Source organism: Perna viridis, chromosome 13, assembly GCF_037379345.1.
Source record: "Perna viridis isolate PV_CMFRI_1.1 ecotype Kerala chromosome 13, ASM3737934v1, whole genome shotgun sequence".
NCBI lineage: Eukaryota > Metazoa > Mollusca > Bivalvia > Mytilida > Mytilidae > Perna > Perna viridis.
Genome location: NC_142457.1, coordinates 22,910,346 through 22,932,578, shown reverse-complemented (window position 1 = coordinate 22,932,578; position 22,233 = coordinate 22,910,346). Strand labels below are relative to the sequence as shown.

General features: G+C 33.0%; 1 protein-coding gene across 1 annotated transcript in view; it reads left to right on the top strand.

Moving 5' to 3' along the window:
• The first annotated feature begins 3,890 nt into the window (after nucleotides 1-3,890).
• The window catches only part of LOC148600025 (ubiquitin-conjugating enzyme E2 E1-like), a 46,247-nt gene continuing 27,904 nt past the window's right edge, over nucleotides 3,891-22,233 (top strand). The window contains exons 1-3 of the mRNA XM_088557104.1: nucleotides 3,891-4,045; nucleotides 4,418-4,638; nucleotides 5,000-5,050. Of these exons, the coding sequence (XP_088413230.1) occupies nucleotides 4,457-4,638; nucleotides 5,000-5,050 (233 nt within the window). The 5' untranslated portion in view covers nucleotides 3,891-4,045; nucleotides 4,418-4,456. The remainder of the gene's footprint in view (nucleotides 4,046-4,417; nucleotides 4,639-4,999; nucleotides 5,051-22,233) is intronic.

Genomic DNA, 22,233 nt, shown 5'->3' with positions numbered 1-22,233 from the left:
AAACGCACACCAATAGCCCAAAAAAGAGGACCAGGTCATTGGCGGATCCAAAAATTCCGAAAAGTTTTTTTTTTATTTGGGGAGGGGGTGTCGTTCAAGTGATTTGCATTTTTTGCAAGTAATTTATAATCATTCAAACTTTTTGAACATAGGGGAAAGGATGTCTGAAATCTTGGATCCACCCCGAATCAGCCACCAGCAAACGAATAAATTCACAAATGAAATGCTTCAGCTAGAATTCTTATACATCTAATTACAAAACGTTAATTAGGGGCCCCAAATGACATAAAATGCCACGCAATGACACCGTCCAGTGGCGGATCTAGAAATTATAAAAAGGAATGTGGCGCGGACTAGCTATCATGGGCGCTCCAGTGACTTACATTTTTTTCTATATAATGAAGCAAACTTTTCTAACGTAAGGAGCACCCCCTCCCCCCACCCCCGAAGGATCCGTTTATGTTCATTTTGCCAACCAACAAAGCACCGGAAGTCGGATAACCACAGCTCAAAAAATGTTTACTTCTGGTATTAGCCAACTTTAGAAATAAAAATTTAGATATGAAAGTATTAGATCGTATTAGGGCTTACAGATAATGTACAGTATTCATGTAGCTGCAATTGAACTATCGATAATAAATACTGAAATACAAAATCTCTCTTCGGGCTCGTTTTTAATTGTCTATTGATGGTTGTAAATTTATATTTTCTCAGTTGTTGATGAAAAAATATAAATGCCTATTATCATAAAATTATTAAAAAAAAAAAAAACAACATTTGCACCTTTTTCTCCTTTCAATTTTTAGAAATCGTTTTCCGTTTTAGGTTTTTTGTTCAGTCTTGAATAGCTTTAATGACAGAATGAGTTTTCAATACCGTCCTCTTCCAATTAATTCACTACGTGTACGAAAACTTATAAATACAAACCATTTAAGGAGGTAGACCTAGGGTAAGGGACATAACTCATGAAATCAGTGATATGTTTCTATTATATTAAATTTCACCAAAGCCTCTCAAGTTTTCGTTTGAAGCAGAATAAAATGAATCCAAGTTAATCAGATGCTTACATAAGATTGATGTAAAATTCTGAATACAAATGTTCCAACGATTTTTAAGAATTGTGTCCCTTACCCTAGGTCTACCTCCTTAAAAGAGTAGCATTTCAAAAAGATCACTTTGATCTTTGAAATCTCTTCACAAAAAAATATCCTCTACTTCTACAGCAGTGGATGAATAGAAGTTTGAGATTTGAAAAGTGATCGGAAAGTTACGAGTAATCTTTTTTTAAAACATATATGAATTCAGGCCAAGACATTACTTATAATTTTATCGCTTCTTTGGTTCCTGAACAAGTATTTTGTTGTTTTTCAGTGATACATGGTGTATTTGTCTTGCACAAAACAAAATGAATTACGTTTTTTACTGTTTATCAACCTGTCTGTGCGTCGCAAAGTCACTGATAATCTTGCGTTTCTGATATCGGATTAGAAATGTATAGATGGACCGACACACAAGAATTATTGAGTGCGCCATAATGTTTATATTGACGAAAAAACGCGATTTCTGTTGAAGTGCCTAAAGCAATTGCAGAGACTTGTACATGAGTTTTACTTTTCTTTTACAAAATTTATATAAAGAAAAAAGGTTGTTTATTTACGGTAAATTGATGAGGCCATCTTTCTGTTCTGCATGCAAAATTTGTATTTTCCGTTCGTATATCCAAGTCAGTATGCCCCGTGCAGGTCCGGGTGTTAAAAGAATAGGCCTGCAGCAGCGCTAAGCTTGTCGTAAAAGGCGACTAAATAGTGCTCAGAACCCTAGCCGGGGGCTAGGGCGCTTTGCCCACATATCAACTGGGATGTGTGCCCCAGGTGGTTGAATGGGGTACCCTTGACATGTTACATGCTGGGGTTGTCAGGCTATAATACGGAAAACCTGACCGCAAACCATAGTGGTGCACCGTGTTGGGAAAGATGCCACGTTCCTCTCCCTATTTCCAGTGGCAATCAAAATTTGTCGACCCCATTGTCCTTGTGTCCTATCCCTTTTTCATTTCATCATCATTTCATGTTCATTTTATCATCAATTTCATGTTCATCGTCTGAATATAGCTGAAATATTGCTGCTCGGACGTTAAACCCCAACAAACAAACAAACAAACCAAGTCAGTATACCATCCCTGAAGAAGAATTTGATATTTTACTCCTACACCCTCGCTTTCTTTTTGGTTCCTAGCTCAATATTTCAAGTAACTAAGTTTTACGTAAAATAGGAGAGCTTGACTCATCAGTAATTTTAGCCTATCCCTTATTATTCCATTATGGTACGACCCGGTCGTCGTCATCGTTGTCTTTGTCGTTGGCGTCTATTTAGAATATTTGACGCTCTTTATTTTACCTTAATTGCATGTTTTCCTCAAATTCACTATATCTGTAAAGTGCATATTTTCCAATCAGCCTTAAAAGCTTTCAGTTGTTTTATACTGTTAAAATAAAGCAGATTAATTACAATTATGCCTGAAAATTTTGGTCGATTTAGTAAATATGAGTGCCTTTTAGTCGCGTTGACTCGTCGTACATTTGCCCATTTCAAAGACATATATTTCGGCAAGTGATTTAATTGCAATGACCTGAAGCCTTTTGTGTTTATCTTTTGATCAATCTCGAAATATATATGACATTGGTCGGTTTTCCTTTCCTATTACATTGTACAACCAGACGTTATTATACATTGGTGGATCTAATGGGGAGAGCGGGGTTTGGAACCCATTTTATTATGAAAATTTTGTTCCGTGAATGGGGGGAGGGGGTAAAAATGACCAATAATAGCCTTCCCTTGCCGCGAAGCGATGCAAAAAAAAAAAAAATGAAGTATATTTTGTGAAAAAAATTTCATGCAATAAAAAATTCTTCCAGTTTAATTAAGGGGGCGTAAAACAGTTCCCCCCCCTCATGAAGCCGTGCCTAAAAAACTTTATTTTATCGTAAAATAATCAAACTAATAAAATTGACTTACTGAATACAATGCAGGCGATAGCACAATGAAAATTTCACTTCAGTGGACGTATACGTAGTGTGGTTTTTAGCTGGAGATGAAAATATTGAGAGAAAAAATCTTGGCAAATTGAAGTAAGAGCGTTATAAAACATGCAGACATATTTGTAAAACATACCTCATCTTATTATTATTTTTTTTTAATATAAGTTTCTCTAAGCCTATATGTTTAAGCAGAGCTTCTAAATATCGAAATAAGTTTATATTCAAACAAAAGAGAATTCAAAATCGAACTACTATATTTACTAAAATGATGTAAGATTTCTTCGCATTACAACTTCAAAAATGGACTCAGAAATATCGTAACTGATAAGTTCGCAATCGAAGCCGAAAATTTCTGCAATCGCCACTGCAACTCGAAATCGCGGCTTCTTCAAACAAATTTTGATTACAATATGATATACTTGATTGACTGTGAAAACATTAGATCAGTCAAAATCTGGGGCACCAACAGGTGTACTGTAATTTAAATTTTTGAACCTTCGAATAAAAGAATTATGTTTTGCCGTAACTTCTAAATCCATTCTGAAAACTATTCGTGGAATACATTTTCTTTTAAAATTAGGCAGGGATGGCATTTGTGAAAGTGAATACAAGAATGTTGTATTTTACGCCCCTATGAAGAAATAACATTGCTTCTAATCATTCGGTAAGATTAGGCGGTTACGCTCACCTCCCGAACAAAAATGATCAATTTCTGGAGAATATCGGCACAAAAATGCTGTTGATTACGAATTATACAGCAAGATCTGATTGCATCGAAAAATCGAACATTTTTACTTTTACGAAATAAAAAGATTTTGTATCATTTTTAAACAACAGAACAACACAAACAACATAAAATAAAATTTGACAGCTTCCGCCGGAGGTGAATAGAAGAGCCATATCCATCGCCCTTGCACGTTTCAAGTCGGAACTGAAACTGTATTTTTATTGGGATTTTTCCTGTATTGTTCTGGTCAAATTGTTTATTTGGAATTATAGGATTATAGGTAAATAATAGTTCTACCGATATACATAGGTTGTTTTGTGATCCTTACGCGTTTTAGTGGAGAATTTTGTGTTTGAAGTGTAAATTTCTTTGTTGACAAATGGTATCTGCGTCAGAAATCTGTTAACACCCTCACCTGGAAAAAGACTAATTGTGTTAATTAGGTTAATGATAAAGTTAATTGGATTAGTGTTTTATGTAGCTAATTGATTGTTCTACCTGCTGATGACCAGGTTGTGGGTCTCTTCTGCCGATTTCTTCGTGAATTTTCACATTTTATGTTAAAATATCGCGTTTCGAAATGACAGTTTTTGATTATGTCAAGTTGATAAATAGCATGCCACTGACAATAAGAGTTGAATATCTATTTCAGGTTATTTCACTTGTTATTTTTGAAAGTGATTAGTGCATAATGTCTGAGAGAGGCAGTAGTAGAGGGGGACGCGGACGAAGGTCACGGGGAGGCCATGAGGAACAAAACGGTGGCCCGAGTACCAGCTCGGTCCAATCACCTGCAGAAGCACCTCTGCCAAGTGCTCCGGCTCCTAAACCATCATCTAAGAGTATAAAACCAACGGGCACTAGTCTTAAAAGGTGAGCTTTCCTGTTGTGGTTTAATCGGTGTCAGGAATTCAATGTGTATTGTATTGGGCGATCTCTTCCGTTCTACAACCAAATAGACTCGATCTATCTCATTTGCATATAAGCTTCTGCACTCCATCTCTGCTAATCCACAGAGATTATCTTAACAAAATATACCTCTTTAGAATCCTTAGGAGCTCTAGTTTGACATCGTGAAAAAATATCGACAACCGATTCAGTAGTTTCTGAGATATTAGTGATTGAATTTTTTGTATGCATTAGGCCAAACAAAAAAATTTTGTTGTGTTAATACACATTCAGTGTTAAATATATTTTTTAAGTTTGTATTCATTTTATCGGATCTATTTTTTAGGATTCAAAAGGAATTAGCAGAAATTACACTGGACCCTCCTCCTAATTGCAGGTAACACCATTTTGTACTTTTTTTAAAAATGTTATGTTAGGTTTTATGAAATAGGGTTGAAGTTATTGATGAGTACAAAAAATTCTTGAAGTTGCATCTATGTTATTTGGGCATGTACATTTAGGGTATATCATGTATGCACAAGCCTGAAGGTGAAGTAGAAATTTAAATTACAAAGTAGCGCTAGATAATTACATTTTTTTGTTTGTTGTTGAGCGAACTTCCAGGAAAGGGAAGCTGAATGTTGAATTTATTAATGAACTACATGAGCATAACATCTATCCAGGATGTAGCATATTGGAAAAGGAACTATTTATGTATATATTATTTTAACTGTTGACTGAATGACATGCTCTAAGGCCAAACAAAATTGCCTGTATCCTGCTTTTCCAACCCTGTTTTTTGTGCCTACCATAAACTGTTTGTGGTTACATGTATTTTGGCTCGAGTGCTGCTAAAGACTAAATATTTTTGTCATTAATTCACTACGACTGGGTACCCTTACATGTATTTTCTTTAGGGTAGCGGGAAACAAGATTTTTTTTTGGCCTTATATCTTTTAATTAGCAGAAGTTAATTTTTTGTCAAGGGTTAAAATTTGCACTGGTACAAGGCCTGAGACCATTAATTACCAATGTAGGGCCTTTGAAATAGTTTCCTCTTATTGAGGGACCTTCCACTTATAGTATAGAGTACCTATCATTTAGGATTGAGTAAAGTCCTGGACATTTCACTCTTGAAAGTTAACTTGAACCCCTGGACATGTTATTATGATTATTGTTAAAACTCAAAAGACTGAAATGTTGTAATTTATTTTTAAACCCCCAAAAATGTTTGAAGTATACAATAATTATTACTTTCAAATTTTATACCAACAATTTCTCAACGCATGTCTGTGCGAGTTTCTCATGATATAATCAATGTCAATTTTGACGTTCTTATTCAGTTCAATGTACATTAATTTTTTATGACTACCGGTACTTGCGTTAAACAAAAAATCAAGTAGTGTGAATACACACTGTTGGTGTGTGAGGCTGTTTTCATTCAAAATTCAAAAAAAAATCTAATGATGTCACAATTGCAGATTCACACTAAATGTTTCGATAGATAAAAATACTTCCATTGAAAAACTAAAAAAAATAATTTCTGACTTGTTAAATTTTGGTTGACTATCAACTTGAGAAACAAGGCAGTCTAAAAGTAAGTGCAAAAGTCAGTACTGGTTTACTTTTCCTTAATCATTACATGGTGCAGTGCCTACTGTAGGCATCAATGATGACAAGAGATGTTTAAGTAAATTCTGTTTGAAAAATAACAATGTTGACTTTTTCGTCTACATTATATGTAATTCATTACAAAAACTTCTCCCTGTCAAAGACAAATGGGAGAAGTGAGCACAAACCAGGAGAAATGTTTGCTCATTTCTCCCTCTTGCTTAGTCCCTGATGGCGGGGAAGCAGGTGAGTAGAGTCTTTGACATTGTTTAGTCACCAAGTAATGAAAGATTTATGTGTTATAGTATCTCAATACTAGAAACTGACATGAAAAAATCCCAATTTTGAAATTTTCAGCCCATTTTTTTTGTTTTTTTTTGTCAATTATTTTAGGGCAGAACATTTGGCCTTACATGATGTCTGGTCCAAAGAGATCTCCTATTTTTCCGACACAGTTGGTATAGTTTGCTTTTTACCCTTTGACCTTAAAGACGCGCTTCCATGGAAACGCAAGTCACCTGATCAAAATTCAGTTTCCAGATTGGCCAAATACTGTTAACTTAGTGGGGTTAGAAAAAGGAAATTGAAATTGTGTGCCATGCGTTATTTCCTGATGAAAATTATAAGTAAAAAGAACAAATTTTACTGCGTCAGCTGTCTTTTTTTGAAGATAGTACATGTTACTATTACACTGTATATTAATTAGGTAGATCTGCCACCTACTTTAAGTTTCATGAACATTTTTTCCTTGGAGCTAATGGAATGAAAGACTTGTTATACAAATATATATGTTAACTAACAGGTCTTTGATTACAGACCATAAACTATTTATGGAATTCTCATTAAAATTCATTACATTGATTTGTCAATCTAAAAAACAGGATTCATAGAAACACTGAATTATAGCCATTCATTGAAGGATGGTATGCAAGGCTAATGAATTCTTCACATGAAAATTTATTCACATGAATTTCATGTGAAATTCACATGATATTGACATGAAATAAGAGCATTTACAATGTAAGTGTTTTTCAGAGTTCACAATGTTATTCATGTGAATTAAACTTTTGTTAAAATTTTTATAAGGCATTTGGCATATGGAACCATGTGAAGTGGATATGATGTGAAATTGACACAGAGCAGAATTCCACTCTTTCAAATCCGGATTTTACCGTTGCAGTTCTTTCTTTCTTACTGTATACATGTATTTACTTCCGATTTTGCCCATTTCCACTTTGTTAGTTGACCTTGTAAAATCATCCCTGTTCACATGAATTCATGTGAGAAAGGATTTCCACAAGTTTGAAGGGAGCATTTTACATGTGTAAATGACATTTTATCAGTTCATTTAAAATGCATTGTTTTTTTTTATTAGTCAGCAGAAATGAGTAGTCAGACATCATAACTTTTTTATACATTACATGCAGTAGTTTTATAGTGATTCACTGAAAATAGATGTCTTGGATAACAGAAGGATTATAAAAAAATTTTGTAGATGAAATTTTAAAAAAATGCTCTGTTGCAATGACAAAGTCTTAGTGGGGCACAAAATGTAAGTTTTCACTTCAATTGGAAAATTTTTTTTTATTTGCATGAATTTTTCTCTCTTCACTTTGCCTGCCCTTTTAGTTCTATTTAACCCCACCCTCAAACCAGAAGTCTTGGTTCTGGCCCTGCCTTGCTAAAGTTCGGCATGTAGTGATAGTTATTTAAAATTCATACATGATTGCATAAAGTGTATATATTACACATTGTATTTTTCATATTCAATATATTAATGGTATAAAAAGTAAATTGATTTTTTTAAAGAGTAGGTTTGTATTGGATGTTAACATTGTTAAGTGCTTTAAACTGCAAATTCACATTTATTAAGTAGCAGTCCTAATAAATAACAGACAGGAGGTGATCCATGCATGTTGAAAACCCACAATTTTCACTTTATTTCTTATTCAGAAACAGTTGCATACCACATAACCAGTCTCAGTATATCATTTGGGAGTTGCACTTTCGAGATAAAAAAATACATGTACATAGATGGTGTGAGAAATCGACATTATGTAAGAGTTATCATTCTTGATTTAGTCGATTTTAGTGACAGTGATGTATGGTTTTCTCATAAATACAGATCAGAATATAGTAAGGAGTATTGTTTACATAAAAATTTAGCATATGATATAAAGGCTGAAAAAGCATCGTTTGTTGGGTGGGTTTTTCTACATTATGAATCACTTTTCCCATAGTCAGTGTCTGAATTTTAAATGGACTGGTTGTTAATAACTCGGTAACTAATAATTCCTATGAGAGGATGAGGCATTTTAATCCCCAATACATTCATGACTTAGAATCTAATTAGAATGGTAATTAATGGCATACAGACTGCATTAATGTATGTACATTGTTCATGTCAAATTAAAAAGTTGACTTGATATTCGGGTAAAGGGTAACAATTCCTAAAATATGTTTTTGTTGTGACAAATATTATAATAGCATTTTTGAAATAAACTGTGGAAATGTGTCAGGTTTATTTTGCTCTTTTCTTTCCAAGATTGGTACATGTACATGTACATGAGATAGTTTACATTTTTGTTGCCTCTGTAGGACAATGAGTGAAAGTATCCCATAGAGTTCAATAGGTACATTTGTACATGTGCAGTGTTTGACCAAGGTTTTTGAAAAATTGGGAGAATTTCACTCGTATGTCTAAATTTTATGGGTGTATTTCTGAAAAGGTGGGGGAATTTTATTTAGGTCAATAAAACTCGTCAAAATGGTCTTTTGTGTATGTTCATGTCACATTGGTTTATGTTAGTGATTTGTGCATTTGTCAGTGTCATCTTAAAACTTAAGATTTTCTATACTAAAGCAGCACCACATGCTCATCGTGTTGAATTGAAAAAGCCTGAAACCAGAAGTTATCGCTAACGTTTGAGGCATCACAGGAACTTCGTGTACCTGACCTACCGATGAATTTTTAGACGTGATAATTGCGCACACAGGCAAATTTTATAAGTGATTTCAAAAAATTATGCATGAAATACGCAAATACGCGGCCTTGGTAGAACACTGCATGTAGGAGTAGGACATCCACTCTTTTGATAATTACAATGCTATATGAAATTACATGTAAATATTTCCTATGACCAAAACAGACAAGAAATAAAGGGGGGTACATTTAAATGTACATGTATTTTTGCTACTATGTAGTATCAAGCAAATAGTAATTAACAAGTCTTAAGAAGTAAGTCGACAGTTGATGACTGTGACAAGAAGCGTTATTGATTTCTGGGATAAAATCATCATCAGTCTTGATGATAGAGGATCATATTGTTGGATTGTGATAATTATGAAGGTTGACACTATGAGCCAGGTAGAGGACAGTGGAACATTTACATGCAGAAAATATTCTTCGTGTTAGTACATGTATCCATGTACAAGTTTGTACACTGTGTAAAGGTAATGCAGTGCTTTATAGCTTGCATGACTTGATCTTTCTTTCCGTAGACCCAGAAATGATTGTATGCAATGATTAATGCCTTGTAGAGTGGTACCTTTAGATTTTCCGTAACTTGATCTTTCTTTCTGTAGACCCAGAAATGATTGTATGCAATGATTAATGCCTTGTAGAGCGGTACCTTTAGATTTTCCATAACTTGATCTTTCTTTCTGTAGACCCAGAAATGATTGTATGCAATGATAAATGCCTTGTAGAGCAGTACCTTTAGATTTTCCATGACTTGATCTTGCTGGGTTCTTTCCATAGAACCAGAAATTATTTTAGTGCAATAGTTCATTTTAGTGCAAATATAACTCATTATATTACAAGTATATGTTTGTCTGTAATGGCTTAAATTTTGAAGTCAGAAGTCATTCTTGAGTTACACATATAGGTATTTTTGTTCTCATACAGTATATTTTATATATTATGTATTTGGACTTATATAGTGATTAATATTTTACATGTAAATGTAATTCTCGAGCCACCTTTGAAATAATAAATTACTAACAAATAAGTAACAAAACACTGTAAAAAGTTATCACTATTTTCAAGACACTAAAACTACCTGACATGGATATCCATGGAAAAAATGGCACATTAAAAAAAACAAAATATCGACTTTTTAGAACTGACCTTTTCCTTTTCATGGAACCTTCAGGCAATTCAATGAAGATGATAGATTGATTATAATAACATGTGTTTAGGTAGTTGTTTTAGATATGCAGGGCTGACCTTGAAAAACTGTTGGTTTGCTGTTTATCAACCTACTCATTAAAAACCTACCTATTCAATTTCTTTCCCATCCTTTCCAAAACAACTTTTTTTTATTGTATTTATAGCTCATTAGCTTCACTTTCCAGCATTTTTTAGAAAGAAAAAAAAATTCACTTAGTACATACTCACATCTAAAAACTTTTTTTTTAAGGATAACTGTTTTTGAATGTTATAATTTATTGTAATCGCTTGACCTTTTCAGTATGTTAGGCGTGTCAAGAGTGTTCTTGGTCTAAATATATAGATAAAAGATAAAAATAGGAGATCAAAGAAATATTGCACTTTCTGATAAAAAGTTCATGTACATGTACTTAATACAGCTTGTAAACTGTGCATGTACATTTTGTACATGTACATCAAGTGATGGTACATGTATGTGGGTCAAGCACAGTACATGTATGTTTCAAATGAGTGCCAGCTCACTTGCGTTTTGAAACAAGTATCTAGGGTAACTTTCCTCTCTGGACAAGTTTAAATGTTAATCCATTGAAGCTCAATTCCATTGCATTGATAGGAGTTTCTTTAATGGGGGGGGGGGGGCATGTTGAAATTACTGGAAATTAAATTAACTCTAAGCACATTGATAAAATCTAGATTTTATTTTGTGGTGAACCCATGTTTTTATACCCTCACTTGCAAAGTAGGGGTACATAGAGATAGGGGTGGCCATCCGTCTTTCTGTTACACAAGGGAGGGGGTACCCATCAATTTTTCATTACTTCTCCTATACCACTAATTGGAATTGAATGAAACTTTCACAGAATCTTCATTACATGTTCCCATTGTGCACCTCTTATTTTAGATTTTGATCCAAATCAAAATGGAGATTAAAAGGAGAGTTTTTTTTTTTTTTTTTGGGGGGGGGGCAGGTTATCAAGGAAGTTTATGAAATAAAGCTATTAATGGCATGTGCATTAGTCTTTGCAAATAGATTCTTTAGTTTCCAGGGAATGATGGTGTTATGTAGTGATAGGGGTGTCGATCTGTTCATCCATCCTTCTGTTACACAGGGAAACCCATCTCTCATCCTTTATTCCTCCCACACCATTGAATGGAATTAAATAAAACATTCACTAAATCTTTTTTACATGTTCCCCATTGTGCACCTCTTATTTAAGATTTTGATCCAAATTAATTTGGGGGTTAGAAAGTTACATGTTATCATTTTTGGAGTGGGGGTATTTCTAGTTTTGTATTTGCTGGAAGTATAGGTTTTTCAATCCACTAACTTGTGTACAAATTGAATTAACCCCATAAACAAAGACTGGGGAGTGTACATGAATCACTTTTTCTGTCTGTTTGGCCTACTGCCTAGTCATGTGATGTGGAAGGGCAACTCCTACTAAACTGTCAAATGGATTTTGATAATACTTTATAAGAAGTTAAGGCACAATATATGTAGATGCATATATGTACATGAGGCAAGGTCTTTGAAATCGGAGATATAATTATGTGTTGCAAATGGAGCAGTATCCCTCTGACCTCACTCACTTTTTTTAGTTTCTACTTAACATACAAATGGAGAAGATGTCTTCAGCTCCAAGTCCTCCACATGATGCTTTTGTTGACGTCCTTTGGAAGTAACACTTATTTTGAAGGGTATACACACAATATATACTGCATGTACATCTTCAAATTACTCTGTATGAAAAAAGATATCTATATACATGTATTATACATTCTATGTTTATTCATTGTACAGTTTATCAGTTAAGTGAATTTCCTTTTCTCATCTGCTGTGTTCATACATTTAAAAGTCTTTTGAGAAATTGATCATGCAACTTACACCCTAAGCCCTTCAAAACAATTTTTGTGCTTCTGGTACATCTTTTGCATTAAGTAAGGAAGGCATTATCAAGGTAATGCTTTAGTGGATTTGTATTCATGAGTCTTAAAATCATTCATGCACATTTAAGTGCAAATCAATAAATTTTGGCACTGTATGTAAATGTTGAAATTGATTCAGTAATTGTAGATATTTATTTTTATTGATTCTTTGTAGTAGAAGTACATGTATTTTTCGATGTGTTTCTGCCATAGACAAAAACTAATACGGATTATTTTTGACAGCTTGTTAAATTAATTCTGATACAATGTAGTTGATACTATTTACTTGTCTTTAGGTTTTCTTTAAAAAAAAAGTTTTTAGTTGGCATAGTTCTTCTCAGTTAATTCACTCATCCTGGAAAGTTCCACTAAATGTAACTTCCTGCCAGACTGAAATCAGACTTCCAGTGCTTTTAATGTTGTATTCTAAATTGTGTTTATTACCATTATGAGGACTTTGTCCTCTATTATACCTTGACTGGAAAGCAAGTACATGATGTATTGGGATAAGGCCAAAGATGTTTCCTGCTACCTGCAAGAAAAAAATAGGGTACATAGATAGGGAAATTGTTTTATTTTTCAAGAAACATTTTACATTGAGTTAAAGGGAAAACAATCTAAATTTTTACGAAGGGTAGGTAGGGGTAGCAGCAAACAAACATTTAATTTTTTTTGGCCTGAGGATTTGATGATTGACCATTGCAGTTTCAGTAACTTGTTTTTAGTATGTTTTGTAAAGAGATCTGATTTTCATTAAACTTGGACTTTCACCTGGTGCATAGCCCTAGAAATGAGAATGTTCTGGACATTTTTCAATGTTATGAAGTCCAAGTTATATTAATGCAAATATTGAAATAAGCATGGTTGACTGGGTTGATGGATTTTCATGACTTGAAATGTAGTACTGAATATGTGTCTTCTAAAACACATTAAAAATCATGCTTTGATACCTACTATGAGTTCCAGCAATCAATTTGAAATGCACTTTTTGTTATCTTCTAAAATAGTTTTCCAAGATTTTTTGGTTTCAAGTTGTTGTTGAGAGGTTTTTATTGATTTCACAAGCTAAAATTACATATTCTAATTAAAGCTAGAGACTGAAATATGTTCAGGTGATGGATTAAGGAGCTTTTCCTGGCATATATGTACTTATACGATTGAGTGACAATGGACTGATGCAGTTCCAGAGATTTAGGGAGGGAGTTTTCAGGCTATTATTGGTTAATTTTTAGCCAAACAATGCACAAAGTTATCAAAATCTTGATATGTAGTGGATGGTTCTAACCATTGATGCTTCATTGATCTGCCAATGACTGAGTGGTACATGTATTGGCATAATCAGATCCAAGGGGACCTTGTAATTGAAATCCACCTTTCTAAGAAGATTTGTTTTATTTGTATGAACTTTTTTATTTTTCATTGCCAGTTTATAAATTATAGTGTAGAATAATGTGTCAGAGTTGCTTCAGGCTGTTGCTTATGAAAGATAGCACATTGAAAATATGGCTAAGTACTAAGTAGGGTGTGTTTGATTGCTATTCTTGTCCTAAATGCATGAATATCAGCACTAGAACATAAAACTACAATCAATCCATCAGATTTTGTGCTAGTAAGAAGATCAGAACCCATACTCAAGTCATCATACGGGAAACATGAGGAGAATTGATTTATGAAGTCAACTAATTCTGTCGACCATTGTCACTGAGCCAGATATGGTGGACTGTTTCGGTATTATAGCCCATTTAATGGTGATGTTCAGAGGATCAAAGGTGGTCTCAAGGTTGTCTGCCATTATCACAGACCCAGATATGGTGGACTGTTTCGGTATTATAGTCTATTTAATGATGACATAGGGGATAGAGGTAATAATCAATGGATGAACTTCATTAGGTAGTTGACTGAACAAAAGAAAAGAGGTTTATATTCAGGAAATATTGATAGAAAGTTAAAATTTCCTTCTCAAAATTCTGTCAATTACTTACAAAATTTTATGATGTGATAGTTACAAATGTATTTAATAATCAATAGAAGATTAACCTTATTCCTTGAACATCATCATTGTATGGGCTGTAATGATGTCTATATTGTCAGTGACGTAAGAATATGGACAAGTTTTGGTACATTCAAAATGTCTGCATCTGTTATAATTATGAATTAACAAGTCTGCCTAATAAATGATACTCATTACAAAGACTATGAGAGAATGCTAATTTCCACTATAGTCGGCGTCACATAAATAACATACTGTTAAAATTTGAATAAAAATATTTTCTACGACTTTATTGACACCTACCGTCGTTTAAATTGTCTTAAATGACTTGCTCATTCGTTTAGCCAAACGGCTTCTCCCTAAACATTGAATCGTTAAATTCCGGTCAGATTTTAATTCTAGGTGCCAATATTTACATTGTAAAAAGTCGGCCATGTTTACAGTGATCGGGTTGCTAGGAGATGTTGTTTACGTTTAAATGGTTTGTCCAAAAACCGAAGAACCCAGAATGCACTTCGGCGTTATTTCGGATATCTCGGATTTATTTTACGCGAACAACGTACAATACCGAGAAGTTGATCAAGCAGACGATTGTCACCGGAGTTCGACGGGAACTTACGAACTTCGTTTGTAAACAAATCGTCCCGTAAAAACCAACATGGCGGATATTAGTATGGGATTTTCCCGTAAGGATTTGTTACGCATGATTTAAGCTAATAAGCAACTTGTTTTTGAGAAGCTGTTTGGCTAAACGAATGAGCAAGTCATTTAAGACAATTAAAACGACGGTCGGTGTCAATAAAGTCGTAGAAAATATTTTTATTCAAATTTTAACAGTATGTTATTTATGTGACGCCGAGTATATGTTAATTTGAAAAAGGTAAATCCATCCTTCCTGTAATTTACAAATGTTTACATGCGAGTTTCTCTGCTTCTGAGAATGGTTTGTCTCGTATATTGCATGTACATGTATTAGCATAAGTCAAGAAGTACAAAAATGCAAGAATTGTTTGATTTACAGATTTTTGTAGATTTTGACTAAGAAAATGTCAGCAACCTCATTGTTGTCATATTCACTTTTGAGTGCTATGGGAAAGCTACATGTATGTATGAAAAGGTCGTAAAATGGGAAAATTTGATACATATTCATTTAAAAAATCAATAATTTCAGGTATTTAAACTGTAATTTTATATAGATACGTCTTACTGGATATTATATCATATTATATCGTGACTTGATACAGCGTAATGGTAGAAATTATAGACCTTGGTATACGAGTTATTTTTTGGAAGAAAGGCTCTTGTCAGCAGTTGGGAGCTGGTTTCCTAAAAACACAACATTGGAAAAAAATGGAAATATGTGAATTTATTTTATTACTAGTGACTATATGTATGATAATGTGTTGTACTGGATTTTTCAGCATAAAGTGGTTTAAATTACTTCTCCAATTAAGATTTTCAACATGAAAGCTATAGCTATATTTTACTATGGACTGATGAAATTATTTAAATCAAGATAAGGCTGAAGGAGGATCTGTTCCTACCATACATATAAATGCTGTAGAAAACTTGGAAAAAATCAAATGGTAGGAAACCTCACAGAAATTTCATCACTGCCCAGTGGTTGTTTTATTCAAGGGCAGAACAGATGGCCATGTTACATGGCTGTAAATAAACTGAAGAAAATTATGTTGGTGAGATACTGAAAAAAGCATGAATTTTATTTTTGGATGTCAGCTTAAGCATGTTGTTTATATAACACCAGTTTATGAAATGGATTGAAGGTTTTGTTTTGGTTTGAAGGAAATGCAAAAAAAACCAACAAAATTGGATACCAATAAAAAATTCCTCCACAATCAATCAGCCAATCAATTTGTAATCAGATTTTGTTATTACTAAACCAATATAAACATTTGGCAAGAAAGGAAAGAATTAACTGTATATTCTAGCATTGGTTCAATGAATACAGAGTGGCAGACAGTCATAAGGCCACAAAAATATATTTTGTTGTTAAACTTTGTTTCTTCAGTTATGGACAATTGACTTAAATATGTCATGTTTTGTCAAATTTTCAGACTCCTCTGGTTTTATCTTTTTCGTTGCATTAATATTTTTTGCCCTGTTACTCCCACTGCTTTTTTTTTTTGTAATTTCATTTATCACACCTTAAAATGTTATTTGAAGATTTTTTTATGAAATTCTTGTTATTTCTTCAGGGTTTATACAGACAAAACTTACTGAGACAAACCTATGGAAAATCCAAAGGAATCCTTTTCCTGTAAAAATTACAGTTGTCAATATCTCAAAAAAGGAGCACACTGACCCATCATTTTTTTCTATTCACATTGTTCTCGCATAGAAGAGCTTAAAAGATTTCACAATCCTCTGAACTCCTTGTTATTTTTAAACTAAGCAACAAACATCCATAATTACAAATATTCCATAGAATGTCAGCTTCTAATGATACTCAATGTTTTGAGGCTTTTCACACAGTCTGATTCTTTTCCGGGTAAAAAAATTATGTACAAGAATACTTAATAGCACATGTGGACTTTCCACTTATTTGGCAATTTTTCCCTCTAATTTAAATTCTTAGTAAATGGTGTCAATAGATTTCTTTTAAGATAAATTTTTGACCTTAGTCAGTCTTAATCCTATTTAAAGAACCTACATCTGAAAAAAAGATATTAAAAATTACAAGATAGATGAAAATCAGCCCTGTTTTTTGTCTACCAGAAATGAACAACGAAAATTAAAATTGTGTGGCTTAACATTTGAAATAACAAATATTAGTTCTGTAACTACAGATTTCACTGTAGAAGATATTCATAGCATTGAAAATGACCCCAGGCTTAGTCATGACTCCTAAATAATACAGAGAATGTATTTCAATCTCACTAGGAACAAGTTATCGACTTAGTGTAAAAGGAGTCTTTACCTTGTTGATTTGAAAGGGTTCTTTGAAACTATTTTCAGAAGAACGATAAGGATGGGTTGTTTTCTATTCTATTTTTAGGGCAGTATTAAATGACAGCTTTGGTTCTTTGTAAAAGCTAAATGTCAATCCGCACTTGTTTACCGATATTAAGTATCACTCTTTCTTTTAGGGCATAAACTTTCACAAACGGGAGTTGTTAGGCCAAGAAAAATGTGGTTCTTGTTCTATGCAAGTTTTGTTTTGTTTGTGAAAATTTTGGAGTCTGTTATCAAGATCAAATTAATCATACATGTGCATGTATATACATGTATTAGTAATTAAAGTGTTTAAGATCAATTAGTTTACTAACATACATATGAGGTCACATGATATCAGGGTTCTTGAAATACCCATGACAAATTTGGCATAATTATATTTCTGAATTCAGGAACTTGATGCTGTTGTGGAAATGTAAAATTTTCATTACAATCTTTCAGTGAAATACAAAAAAGATTAGTAATGAAATCAGAACATAAAATTGTTTCCTAGGCCTACACTGTACTTTTATATTCAGATCAAAGTTGTGGAATGTTTGCGTAAGATTAATATGATTTAGTTTTTACTTACATCTATTTATCACTGTTTATGATTTTGACATGCACCGGTCTTATGGAGAATTTTTTCACAGTTATTGACTTTAGCTATGAAAAAATGGTATCAATGTTCTATTTAATTCATGAACATTGATATTTCAGGTTGTGTTAAACACATTTTTTTACATGCAAATGGCATAAATAAAGCATGACACTATGATTTGATAATACAAGTACATGTATGTAATAGATATATTTACAACTTAAATATGGGACAAAAATGAATAATTACTGTTAATTACTGCACAGATGTCGAGTTACATATGTAAGTAAAGAATAATCACCGTTAAATGTTTCTGAATTGATTCAATTTACATTAAGTTTTATTTTACATGTTAGTCCATTCACTACATGTTATTTGTTTCCTAAATAATATTGACTCTTGCCTGAGGCCACTGAAGGTTTACACTTATTTGTCCATCTGTCAGTCTGGCAAATGTGTTTTCCACACTGTTTGCTTGCAGATATTTATTAGATATTTGAAGACATGTTGCAGATCAAGTTTGAATTTTGTTCCTATTTGTTCAATTTTTTGCTGAGGTTAAAAATTAATACAAAAAACTCATTTTCTACATTTTTGTATAAACAAATTATGCATTAAGTTTGCAATCTACTCTATCAACAGATATTTCTGCTCATATGGGACTATGTATTGCAAGACAATACTCTCAGAATGCCTGTTTCTTAGGGAGGTGTTTGTCGACCTTCGTCAGTTTAGATCTCCTACAAATACAAAATTGAGATTTTGAATGTACATAGAGCCTGAAATAAATTAAATCCTAGATTTTTTTCAATGTTGAAATTAGCATTATTCCTTAGATATGGCAACAAAAAAAGCCATGATGATGATTTACTTGCATTAGTACTTCTTAGGCCTGAATAATACATGAATGCCCACTCCATGTTGTTCATATTATGTGGTAGATAACTTTCAGAGTGTCCAATTCAATAGTGGGAAGTGAAAAAAGGCAAGATTCACACCTTACCATAAGTGTATACCAATATTGAGTCTGATAGTCTATCATACATGTTTGAATCATTTCTCAGGGATTACTTCCTTACATTAACCACAATCAATAGTGAACACCAGATCAGAGAAATATAAAATTAATCTTTATTGGCCTTCAATCAAATATGGTAAAATAAGACATGTGGCAATGTGGTTCTATAGTACTAGTCTTTGGTAAAATCAGGCAATTTGTAGTGTGATTAAGGTTATAGAACCAGTCTTTAGTAAAGTCAGGCAAGTGGGGTTGAAAAAAATGCTACTGTTAAAAACTTGAAATAAATAAATTTGATGGGATTGGCAGACCGTTTTTTTTTTCCTGCTCTAAAGTGGAATTCTGCTTTTCTAAAATCAAGATTTTAACCATTTCTATGGTTTTTACTGTTCATTTATACATGCTTCTGGTTTTTCCTTTGTTGACTTTGTTCAAGTCTGTACCATTCATGCATGGAATAAGAAGAGAAGGAATAAACATTTATCAAAAGCCGGGGCGGATCCAGACACTTTGTAAAAGAAGGATGCTAGCCCGGGTTTCTATGAAAAAGGGTGTGCTAGGACATTATTTAGTATTTTTGTCAATTTTACACTTGAAAATGACAAATTTTCCAATGATAAGGAGGGATGCAAACCTCTTGAACCCCAACTTGGATCCTCCATTGAAAAGAATATGTTAGATATCAATTCATGATCATTGCCTAATGAAGGGCACTGCTGTCTGTCTGCCCCCTACAAATTTGGGAATAATCTAGAATGGGTTTGAACTAATCTTGAACATTCTAGTCCTTTGTAAAATCTAATATCCTACAACTCATTTTCAAGGTAACAGGTCAATTGTCAAGGTCAAAGGATCAAATTTTTTACACAGGATTCCAAGTGTTTTCCATTTATACATTTCAATTTCTCTCAGCAGTCAGTTTTAGATATAAATCTATTTAAAAAAGAATAATAGGTTTCAGACAAATAGAGAAACTCTAGAAGCTTCAAAAATCCATTTTGGAAAGTAAATGGAAAAATTTCAAGGAAATTGTTTTTGAAATGTGGTCTTCTGATCAGAAGGTTTGTAGTCTGTTCAATATTATGCTTGCTTGAGTTGTAAGTTACAAGTATTTCTAAGGGATAACAAGTAATCAATAAGAAAGCTTATAGTGTTCTGTTTAACAATTCATTAATCATTATTGGCCTTTGAAAAGACAAAATATGACAAAAACATTTTTTTCAAGTTAAGAAATCGGTCTGCCTTAAAAATCATGTAAACAAAACAATCACTGTAAATGAAATATTAAAATATGTAAAAGTTGCCTTGTAATAAAAAAATAGGGTTTTGATGTACAGAAATCTTACCACTTAAATAATGATTCCATTATTGTGGTTTAAAATCTGGTATTTTAATGTCATACATGCTTGAGTTGTAATTTATGATCTATTTTTATAATACAATGCATCAGCTGATAGCTGATAACGACTATATACAACCCTAATCAATATGAATGCCAGTAAAACATAAAATTAATCATTATTGGCCTGTAATTAAGTAGACAGATAAGGCCAAGTAAATAAAATAGATGGTTAATGTACTGCCTGACTTTAGGATAGGCTAATTTTTTATGCACTTAATTTGTGGGCTCTATGTTGCTTTTGGGTACTAGCATATGATAAAGCTGGCCTGGGATGATTGGACTTGTTCTAGGCAGGTTCTGTTTAACTGTCTGTTCATGTATTCATATTCATGAATGGTTTAACTGTGATCAATCGACTAATTATTTCTTGAGAACATTGTGTACATTCAAACCTGTCTTACCTACCACATATATTCAGCAATAACCTGTCTCAAAAGACAATTCACATAATATCTTAATGTATATTTAGTACATTCTAAAAACTTAACCTGTATATAACAGTGTGGGAAACCATTTTTTTCCTAACGTACTATACTGGCTAGTGGAATATTGATCTTGCTAGCCAAATAGAAATTCAACTAGCCATTTTTTTTTTGTTTTTTGTCTGTACTATCATCTGTTTTCTCAGGGGTTTGACTATTTTCTGCCTTTCTTTTTCTTTCTTCACTATCTTTTCATTTGTTTCTAAATTTATCAAAAACTTTTCCATTTTTGAATATTCCCTCCCATTGAAGTTTTTCATGTACTTTACAGTAACAAAATAAGTACTCCATTTCTGAACTCATATTTTAAAAATAAAATTATATTTCAACAGATTCATCATGAAACAAGAAAATGTTTATCATTTGCTTCTTGTTCATTTTTATTTTGACAATAAACAACTAATTTGCAAGGTAACCAAGATAATTTTGTTTGACTACTAATATGAGATTGGGACCGTCGCTTAGGTTTTGGCACATCCCGTTTACCGGAAATTAAAATGGCAGATCATAAATAATGCTTTACAAGTCAATAAAATTGTGCAAAATTCACTTGACATATTCAAGCTAAACTTCTTAATATGTAGGTAACATATTTTTTATGTATGATTTTAAGGGATGTTTAACTAAATAAGCTGTTGACTGGTTAACTTTCCTTGGAACTCGCCAATCAAATGACGGTTGCCAAATTGACGAGTGTAAGCTAATGAGAACTTGCCAAATTACACATCTATTGGTATTTGGCGAGCTGGCGAGCGGTGGTTGCCCACACACTGATATTAGGACCACCTGACCTATGCCACTAGGATTATTCTCTCCCTTTGTAGGTCATTTAAGGTAGGTTTGACTATTTAAAGTAATGCTAGAGCTCAGGAGCAGCAGTTCGCCAAAACGCATATCTGCCCACTGTTACAGAGTATAATGTTCACATTTTGTGATGGCACGTTGATGAAAATTCTACATGCCCAATTGAATCTTGGTTGTCTTGAAATTACTGACAATGAATGTTGTCTTTATGATTTGTGATTCAACTCTTACTTTTCCGAATGGTGTCCCTGGTTGTAGAACATTTAATGTCGGGTCTTTTAAGGCACATTATTCTGACATTGAACCATTAGATTGTTCCTTTCATGTTTTCTTTTGTTTTCTCATGTTTACAAGTTACATGTTAATTAATTAGCAAAAATGTTCAAATTGTTTTAACAAGTGCACCGCATGAGTACAGTTGCATATGTTCCGCTCAAGTGATATTTAATTTTCACTCTGAAATTAATTATGCTTTATTATATAAAGATTTTAAATAATCAAGTTTCGTGGGTGTAGGAAATTATTTATTTCTTTTATTAAAATACATTAAATTAGCAGAGCAATAAATATTGCAGAAACATAGATATATCCATTTTATAGTTCAGGCGAAAAATAAAACGTCT